This window comes from Passer montanus, unplaced genomic scaffold (assembly GCF_014805655.1).
Source record: "Passer montanus isolate IOZ18808 unplaced genomic scaffold, ASM1480565v1 scaffold18, whole genome shotgun sequence".
In the NCBI taxonomy this organism is placed as follows: domain Eukaryota; kingdom Metazoa; phylum Chordata; class Aves; order Passeriformes; family Passeridae; genus Passer; species Passer montanus.
Window position 1 is genome coordinate 197,145 of NW_024365381.1, and position 10,429 is coordinate 207,573.

A 10,429-nucleotide genomic window follows, 5' to 3' on the forward strand; every position below is an offset into this window, starting at 1 on the left:
TGATTAGAGGAGCACGGTGGTAGTAAAGCATGACTTCCTGGGATTGCTTTCTACTTTCACTATGACTGGAAAATCTGTTTTGCAATGACTGCTTATCTGTAGAAACCCCAGCAAATTTCAGCTGAAACTGCCTCAAAGTCACGTAGCTTGTAATAAGCTGGTACCATGCTAGTGCTCTAGTTTCATTTTTTTCCCTTTTATTTTTGTGTATATATTGTGAATTATGAAGGGTATTTATTTTCCAGTTTTGAATTTCACACTGGCTGAGCAGTCCTGTGAAAGACATTTGTGCACAGATACCTTCAGGTGATGTCTGCTCTAGGTTTTGGATTCATCATTTGAAAAATATGAGCCAAACTGGTGGTGGGAGGATGCTTAGCAAATTAAAACTGAAGGTAGGCATCTTGTAGAGTTAACTGTTTTACAATCTGTATCTTTCAGGCCATGGTTGCTTGCTATCCTGGAAATGGAACTGGGTATGTTCGTCATGTGGACAATCCTAATGGTGACGGGCGCTGCATCACCTGTATTTATTATCTGAATAAGAACTGGGACTCCAAGGTGAGTAAGCCATGGGGTTGAGGCACAACAGGAAGGAAAATCTGCTTTGAAAACACAACTTTGGAGCTGTCTGTTTCTGTTGAACTCTGATGAACTTCTGAGCTGCTGGTCCATTCTTCATCTCTTTTTTTTTTTTTTTTTCTGTCTGTTTTTGGCAATGCTTTGGAAGTAAGAATGTGCACTGTTTCCTTATCATCCTCTCTTCCATTCTACACACATACTGTTTTGTTGCTATAGATAAAGCTATAAGCACTGGCCTGTATGCTCTTAACACTTTGTTTAGAGGAAAGAGCAGAAAAAGAAAATCAATTCACTACAGAATAAGTGGATTGTGGGAGCAGAGTAAAATGACAGCCCCAATTTGTGACTTTATCATTCTTGATACTTTAGGCTAACCTGCAGAAGAATATTCAGGCAGTTCCCTTTTCTTATTTATGAAGCAGTGGGGCTTAGGAAGAGGAACAAACATGGTTTGATTCCACCAGTGGGTCTCTTGACTGGATAGAACTCTTGTTTCTGCCTGTATTACTATAAAGCAGTTAAGTCAGCCTTGAATGTGCCATACCTTTAAATTAGAAACAAAAGAAGAGTTTGTAAAATTGCAGGATGTCTCTTTGCAAGTCTGTTGTCTTAATACACCACAAACTGTTCATGGGGGTTATTGCTTGAAAATTGTCCAGTGTTGTTTGGACTTTTTAGGCCAATATGCTCTTTAAGAACAGGTAAATACTGTGAACCCCAATAAGTGAGCTCAGATACAGAGGCAATGTGATTGAAAAATGCAGTGTTGCAGAAAAGCACATCTTGTTGCAGAGCATATGACAGTGAAACATCTCAATGTAGTGAAATGAAGGAGGAAATGCAAATACCCAGTTTATTTTGTGCATTGCATCCTTATCCAAATAGTGAGGAGGCACCCAAGTGAGCACCAAGAAAAGCTAACTGAAATGCAGGACACTGATGGAGTTTATTATGTAGATGTGATGGTGATTTTATGTAAGTGTATGCTGGAGGACATGGAATATAAGAGTATGATCATACTGGGCTTTGAAAGCAACCATGTGGCTTTAAATCTGGCTTAATAGTTTCTCACTGAGGTCTGCATGTGGCATGGAGGTACCATGTCAGGTTGGTGCTGCACTGCACTCTGTGATGCAACATTAAAGTCTCCAAAGAGCGCTCTAACATCAGCAGGAGGAGGCAGGGCTCAAATTAATCTTTTGAAGTTTCTAGGGTGTGTGCAGATCACCAGACCTTTTTCCTGAAAACTGTGGCACATGGAAAGACAGAAATTACATGGTAGAGAAACCAGGCTGTGTTATGAGTAGGGAAAATGGTGGCTGGGATCTATAATGCATTTGAACAGTTTTACAAACCTAACAGTAAAACAGACTGCACTCTTCCTGAAGTGTAGAAGTTAACTCCTAAGTGATCAGGCACAGCGTCTGAAATACTGTAAGCAGTATCTAACAATTGTTGGGCAGAGAGCCTGATCTCAGACTGGTCAGGTAGAGCAGCTCTGTGGTGTTCACTGGTTCTAGAAGTGTGTCTGGAAGCTCAGAAGCTTCCCAGTGTTTGCTGCAGGGCTGGTGTTACCTTTATCTTGGCTCATTTGCTTTAGACAGAAGTTTAAGGTGAAACAATTACAAACTGGTAAAATTGAAGTGGCCAAGAGACACAGTAAGGTTTTCCAGTGTTGTCACGTAGGTGTCATGTTCATTATTAGACGTTTATTCCCTGTTTGTTAGGTGTGGAGGAGAGATAAAGAAGTTATTTTTCATGTGAATGTGTGGCTGTTTATATGTGCAAAAAACCAATCTTTCCTTTTCTTTCAGCTGCATGGTGGAATTCTTCGAATATTCCCAGAAGGAAAGTCCTATGTAGCAGATGTTGAGCCGATTTTTGACCGATTACTTTTTTTTTGGTCAGATCGAAGGAACCCACATGAAGTCCAGCCTTCTTATGCAACCAGGTAAGTAGCATATTTAATATTGGATTTTGGCTAGGGAAAAAACCAGAACATCTCTTCTACCAGTATTTTTATCCAAAATTATGGCCATCATGTTTAAATAGATGTGCATAAGAAATGGACAGATGTTGAGTGAATTTCCTGGTTTTGAATCATTGGGGGAATTTCTCATTAAGTAAGGAGGAGCAAGCTCGAGTGATACATTTCCTCATGTGCTGGAAAAAAAATGCCCTTAACCATTGACAGGAGAAATCTTCCAAGCTGGGCATAGCTGTTTAGCTGGGAAGTGCTGGGTTATTCTTTTGCCCTTGTAACACTATAGGGATTGTGGGGGCTACCATCTGTCAGCAGGCTGTGAAAAGCTGATGTGATGCAGGGCAGCCCCCAAGCTGCCTACAGGCGTCCCAGAACAGAAAAACATGCAAAGGTCTGGAAGCTACTTTTGCCCTCTGTTACCAGGGGCTGTGCTCTCTTTTGTGCCTCCAGCAGAAATTCTCACCTATATTTCTATCTGACTTGTTAAAATATGCACTAAAATGCTATCTGTGTTTGCCTATAAAAATGTGTCATTTTCATTCTACCTTTTTAGTCTACTTATCCAGTTTTGGTTTTGCTTTCTCCATGAGCATAAAACTCCAGTGCTGTATTTTAATACAAAAAGTGGAAAGACATGCAAGATTTCTTTCTTTTAATAGATATGCCATGACCGTGTGGTATTTTGATGCTGAAGAAAGAGCAGAAGCCAAAAAGAAGTTCAGGAACTTAACCGGTATGATTTTTTTATAAATGTTCACTAGAAAGAATTTAATGCATTGTGATATTTCCAAAGTCAGAGACAGATCAGGAGTGGTTCTGTAGCTACAAGCATATTTAATGCATTTTTAGAAAGCTTTTTCTCCTGTTGTTCCTAGTCAGTTATTTTATGCAAAGTGGAGTTGTGACAGGAGATTCAGGCCTGGCCCTAGAATCCCAGATGAACAAAATGGGGAGAATGGGAGAGACAGTTTCTGACTGGAGTCCCAAATGTCTGAGATTTTTTTCCTACCCTGGGTGGCTACTCCAATCACAGGGAATCAGTTCTTCTTTTGTTATTTGGGAGGTATATTTTGCCTCCTCCAAACCCTGTTTAGTACCCTGTTTGGACTTTCACAGATACTTTAATAATTGTGTTCTCTGAATGTTCGGAATTAATAGGGTCTTCTGTGTTAGTGAAGGGCAGAAGCCCACAAAGGTGACCCAGCTTTCTAATGGCAGCCACGCTGCATTGCTGCTGTAGTAATGGCATATGAGTCATGGACTGAGCTGTCCAGATGTGTTCCAGCACCCTACCTGGGACCATGATCTAAGGGTTGCTGTTCAGAGCATTTTGAGATCTGGTCTTCAGGGGCTGCCTCCTCAAAATACAGTGTGGAGAGCACTTGTCTTTTTAAAAATGTGTGCAGCTGGGCAAAGTTGTAATTAGTCAAATGGTTTGCAGAACAAACTATTGTCATCTCTGTAGCTTGTATGCAAAGCAAATACTGGTTTCAATCTTAAAGAGGGTCATGAAAAAGGGGCCAATTGGTGGTGAAGGAAAAGTATCACTGATCTGGGGTCTCAGAGTTTATTGGGCTACTTAAGCATTACACGAGTCATCTTCAATTTGAACATGACAAATGTAGAAGATCTTTATGTCGCTGTCCATGTTAACATGCTGTGCTATCATGTAGCAGTTCAGTCCACATAGTGGATTCATGCCATGATTCTGAAATGGAAACTGTTGTCCATTGAAAACAAACCAACTCTTTTCTGTTTCTGTGTTTTCAGATGAATACGGTCAGAATCCCCTGGTTTAACCGCTTCTTGTTTTTTTTTTCTTCTTTTTGATATAGATGCAAGGAAGAGAGAAGCACCTCTTAATGAAGACTAATCAACTGTTCATGAACTCTTTGTGAGGAAATAAGATCCCAAAGATGACTTCCATTTCCAGCAAATAAGGGCAAAACATTTTTATGCACAAGTATGCACTGGTTTTGTCTAGCACGTGCATCTTATGCTGATGGTACTTAAGGCAGCCTCCTGCCATGCTGCATCTGATAGAAGAAAGACTTGTTTGCTCTTTGCCTTTTGCTGGAAAAAATAACCAGGGTTTAGGAAAAAAAAGAAAAAGAGTATGTGATACTCAAGCCTAGTGGTAGTGGCTCAGCCAATTGGCTTTTGATCACTTTTGTAACTAAGATAATGGTCATTGGAACTAGTGGTAAAAAACTGAGTCTTATTTGCACTTTATGGGGAAAAATGTTCTAGTTAAATGGGAAGAAGCCTTGCAAGTTTAAAATCAGTTGGCAGACTGCTGACAGGGACAGAGAGAGATTTCCCAGATATGGGAAATTAAATTGGATGTTTGTAGAGCATGTTATGGTTTGTCCCAAATGAACCTGTTGATGTATTGTTCATCATTTTGCTGTGCAGAACATTGGTTCAACTCTTCAGAAACATGACTTCCCAGATGTTTGTCTACACGGTCATTGCATTTTCTGGATTTTGTTTGCTCTTCAAGAGGCACATTCTAGCTCTGCAGCTGTACTGCCCTTTCTGTCCCAGGACTGAGGGGAAAGTAGTTATGTATCTGTTCACAACTTCATAAAACCATTTTTTTTTCTGTTTTGAGCAGGCTGTACATTTTCTATTTTCACAGTTTGGTAAAGCAGCTGTTTTCTCCCAAAAATCTGGTAAACTTGGAAGGCTTATGGCACACGATGCATTGGCCCTTAAGGCCAGTGTTGTGTAGAGAAGTGTTTGCTTTGCAACTTCTCCATCTGCTATGTTCTGTGTGACATAGATATGAATCTGAAAGGGGAAGATATGTCTGGCAGTCTGACAAATATATGATAAATAATGGGTAACTTAGACTTAATTTTTATGCTGCATATTCTTAGTGAACACACTTGATTAATTTTGCGTGCATATGTAATTTGTATGGAACTGCAATTCCGTTTCAGTTGATCTGTGATGGCAGGTAACTACTACTGCTGTGCCCAGGCTGTGAGATCAGAGTTGTTCAATGGCAAAGCACACATTTTTTTTCTCCATTAATTTTTTAGACTTACTAGACTCAATGAGTAACTGGTGACCTATTCCCAATCTGTCTACATTTCTACAACCAGCACTTACTATGCAGTTCAGCATAGCTCTTAAAGGAAGCTGGGGTCTGGCAGTGGATGTATTTATCACTCGCACTAATTGCTCTCAACCTAATACACTCACTTGCATTAATTTTTATCTCATGCTGTCAGTGTGTATGTCAGACCCTATTGAATGTTCCAAACAGATGTCCCTTTCAGTGTCCCATATTTTCCTGTGCCCCTGCCCATGGTGGTGAAGGTGGTGTGTCTGGACCGCCGTCCCCTGCCCTGCTTCCCCACGCTCTGCTGCATTGTTGTGCTGTGATGGGCTGCACTTGAGCTAGGGAATGGAAAAGTAGTGTGCAGTGGCAGCTACTAAATGTCAGTGACAGACAGGTAACAGCTGCATAGGACAGAAAAGAAGAAACTTTCATGACATAAAAAATGATAATAGAAAATGGAGTATTTTTTAAAGCAGTTTTGTGTCTTAAAGAAAAGCTGAGCACCCTTCAGCCTGCCCACGAATGCTGAATGTAAATACAGCAGTGCTAAGAAACCCCTTATTCTCTCTGGCTTCTTCCAGAGATCCAGCTAAGGTCGTATAGGCCTGACCACTGTGCACCCTAAGAGAGGAGTATGAGGGAACATGTGTGACTAATATCCTTACAACTCAAGACTAGAAAAAGGCAAAGAACATGATAAATATCCCTTAATGTTAGGAAAAACATTATTCTACTACAGTTGCTTCTAAGTAACATCAGAGACTCGAAGGAAACTTAGTGATAACTTGAAATTCTCATTCTGAAATGTTCATGTGGGAGGCGAAAGTGTTTGGGCTCTTCCTTGGGAGAGAGGTAATCCTTTGAAATATGAGAGGTGTTGGAAAAGACAGCATTCTTATTTAAAGAAGGTGATGGAATACACCTATTCAAAGTTAATAATGGCATATAAATTTGAAACTCTTACATGATTTTAAAAGGAGGAAAATCAGAGCAGAGCAAATAGTGCTTTGCATCTAGAAACTGTAACCTTAAAAATGAACTATAAAGCATTGTTAGTACACATCTTACTGGAGCCTGGAACAGTGGAAAAACAAATGTGGTGGAAGGGGAAAAGCTTTTTGTAAGGGCTGAAAAAGGAAGGTACTTCAGTTATCACTGTTGCTACCACCAGGTTTCTGCTGTGGTCAGCAACATACGTGGTGAATGGAACATGGAGCAGTATAGTTGCATTTATTGTAAATAAATACATATTTTCTTTTTTGTGACTATCTTCCTCATCTATATTACATATATAGAAGACAGAGCAATTATTCTGTGGCAGGGAGTGTTTTGCAATTATAATCAAGTGCAAAAAAAAGTTGAGGGCTTGAGAGCTTGAAACCAATTCCTCAGTTCTCCGTTTCAGATCTCTACTCTGTTTCCAGTGGGATGATCTCCTTGAAGAAGCTGTAGTTTAGTTGGGGGTGGGTTGTAGGGGGATGTTGGTCATGTGTGACATACACATGGGGAGGGTATTTCAAAGAGGCCTTTTCCTTGTGTTTTGTCTTCATAGCAAACTGTTTGAATCAAATGGCTAAACAGCACTTGTCAGCCAGTTGTGAAAAGGAATGCTTTCTCTAAGGTTTTTGAATCCTCCAAAATTGTGTTGGTTTTTTTTTTTAATCTTTAGGTAATGTGCCTTCATTGTTCATATCTGTGAAGATGTTTCATGCTGCATGTTCATGTCATGTCATGCAACTTTTTGATGGCTCTAACAAACATGGTTGCCTTTTCAATTGCATGGGAAAAGTGTGCAGAGCCACTAAGCTGCAGTTCTCAACAGGAGGTTTTTGTTGTGTGGGGAGGAAAAAAGACCAGGAGACAGTGCTGAAAATCAAGAGACATTTTATTCTTAAACCTGTGAGCACTGGCCTTTTGAGCAAAGTAGCCTCTAATAAATCTTTTTCTCTAGATTACTTTTGGTTCTGTGAAGAATGACTTCTACGAAATAGTGTCTAAAAGGTTCCACTCTATTTTCCCTTCTATTTTTAAGCAGTTTAAGTCCTGTGTGTTTTTTAAAATATTGGAATATGTTATATGTATTTTTTGTGGCAAAATAGCTGGCTCTAACACCACTTGCATCTAGAAGAAAATGTGTCTATTTGCAGGCAAATGACTAGTTCTACTTTGACTGTGATGTACTCCCAGCAGATATCTGAGAGTGAGTTATGACTACATCTTCTCTTGTCAGGTTGTATGCTGGTCAACAATGCTGGCACTTTGCATTGGATTCATATAGAAACCCTGGTAGTATTTTACCACACATCACATTTTATGTTCCTGTTACTATTAAAAAAATGTCACAGGAGTCAATAAACACTGGGTCATGTTAAGCACTGTCCTGTGCAAATGTCTTCAGTCTTGTGTCTTACTGTGGCCAGGGATGCAGGGGTGGGTGCAGTGCCATGCATCTGCAGGTAGGGTGGCACTGAAATCTGTATCCACGACTGTCTTCTGCTGTTGGAGAGCCCTTTTTTGTTGCCCTCAGCTTGGCACATTCCCTTGGTCACTTCCTGCTATTTTGAAGTTATTTACCTTGCTAGTGACCCTCTTCTTGAAATGCCCATTTATTTTCACGCTCCTGTTGAACCAGATAACATTCTCACGATTCAATTGTTGTCTGATAAGTTTTATTTTTAACAGTGTTCACATCCTCCCACTGCCACTTTTCCAGCCTGAATCCCACAGTTTTCTCCTGTGGCTGTGTGGGAGACTTCTCCTCACTCCCACTAACAGTGCAGTTGAATGAAAGCCAGGACATTTTCATTCATTTGGTAGAGCTGTGACCTTTCTGATTCCTTTAGAATCTTATGAAGAGTGAGAATTTCCCTTCTCCTATTTAAAACATGGTTTCTATCATGGAGGGCTTGGATTTGACTTGTGGGGATTTTTTTGTTAGAGAGGGAAGAGATGTCTAAATAATTTGCCATTGATTTAAGCATTTCTTTTAGACTGAGGAGTTCTTAGAGCATAGGGAGAAGAGCTATGTAAAGCAGAGGGGTTTCTCTTCTGAGCATGCTCCTCAAAGAGTAAAGGTTTCTAGGGACAGCTTGAGAAGAAGCTGGCTGTTGGCCATCCAGCTGCCAAGGACTTTGAACTCTGACTAAACTTTCTCTAAGCAAATATGTTTGCAGTAATTGTTATCTTACAGCTATTTAGGGGTTTCTTTCCTCCCCCACCTACCCAATGGGATATGGCTAAATATATTTGCACTGACAATTCTCATGACTCTTGAGAATGCGTCTGATATTGGAGGTTGCAGTGAAAATTGCAAAGGAGCATGACAGTGGAAGAGAGGTTAGTAAAACTTGATTCCCCTTTCCCACATAATGTTGTCTCCATGGAGTACTTCAGAGAGTTGGTTAAAACTCCCATCATCTTCCACAAGGCATAGATAGGTTTTTATCTGTCTTGTAGAAAGCAGGGATAATTTCATCTGCATGTGTGCTTATTATAAGCAAAGCTGGAGATGCTAAATAAACCACACTGGGTCGATGGCAGGGAACAGCAGTTCTTGCATGGCAGCAGAGTCAATGCCAGCGTGCTGGGCACCCACAATCCTGCTAGAGAGGAGGAAGTTTGTGATCCCTCATCTTGGCCAACACCCTGGACCTGATTTGACAGGAGGGGAGTCAAGAGTGTAACTGGCTCTTAAAACCCCTCTGTGTGTGGGGCTGGTGAGAAGCATGGAAACAAAGACCCTGTTGTCCAAACTAGTAGAGCTCTGAACTTGTGGTTACATGGGTTCACATCTCCCTGGGTAGAGGGAGCAGAGCAGAGCATCCTCTTCAGGATGGATTATCTCATCCCTGGCAGAGGTTGTTGAGTTGTTGAAGTGGGTGAGAGACAATGGTTACTGTCATTGTGCCCTCTTGCTAAACCTAGAAGTTTTTTAGCTTCCTAAAAGGGACTTGGCATTCTTCTGCAGCATCCAGAGCTTGTCTGTCAGGGGCGTGGTGCTGATCCACCTTGTGCCTAGGAAAGGTCTAGTTAAGATGTAGTCTTGGGGGCTTAATGTGGAATGCAGTGCCAGCAGGCTGCTTTTAATTTACTAAACACTGTATTTCATGCCAGCTTTGACACCTGTCCCACCTATACAGTGGTTCAGTGAGTGACCTGTGTTCATGACTGTGATGCATGGTAACACACCACCCATGCTCTGAGCAAGAGAGAAAATGCCTGCTAAGAGATACCACCTGCTTCTTTTATAAGAAGAAAAAAATCAAGGAAGGAAAGAAAAAAGCATATCAACAGACATTTAATTGTCAAAGGAAGAGTCTTAACATACTTAAGCTCGGCTGTCTTCAGAGAGTTTTCAAAAGCATACTGCAAACACTTCTGTTTCAAAGCTTATGCTCCTTTATCTATGAGAAGCTAAACACTGGCTAATTCTTTAATTAGTTCCCAACAAAATGTTCTTCTCTGTAGCCAAGGCTTGCTACAGGATAATTATATCTTTAGTTTGAAAACAAGTGTCAATACAGAAAACTGTTTTGATTTTTCTTTCTTCGCCTATTTTATTTTGCCTTCTACTTAGCTTCTATTCTCTTCATTTTCACCTACAATATCTTGACTTGGGAAGGGCTGATTAGTTTTAGCTCCCTGTGCTGCATGAATGGGTGTGATGGACCCAAGTGAGTATACTGTGGTCTGGGTGTAGTTGTACAAGTGCAGTGCTTGGGTCTCCTCCAGGGCCAAGGAGATGGAGGAACATGAGCCGCCATCAGTCAAGCAACTCAGCTTTTTAAACTGTA

The 10,429-nt window shown here is 40.7% G+C and overlaps 1 protein-coding gene across 1 annotated transcript in view; it reads left to right on the forward strand.

The window, feature by feature from the left end:
- Window positions 1-8,014, forward strand: part of EGLN3 (egl-9 family hypoxia inducible factor 3) — a 28,344-nt gene extending 20,330 nt beyond the window's left edge. Inside the window, exons 2-5 of the mRNA XM_039705237.1 lie at window positions 442-561; window positions 2,397-2,533; window positions 3,226-3,299; window positions 4,402-8,014. Of these exons, the coding sequence (XP_039561171.1) occupies window positions 442-561; window positions 2,397-2,533; window positions 3,226-3,299; window positions 4,402-4,439 (369 nt within the window). The 3' untranslated portion in view covers window positions 4,440-8,014. The remainder of the gene's footprint in view (window positions 1-441; window positions 562-2,396; window positions 2,534-3,225; window positions 3,300-4,401) is intronic.
- The last annotated feature ends 2,415 nt before the right edge of the window (window positions 8,015-10,429 follow it).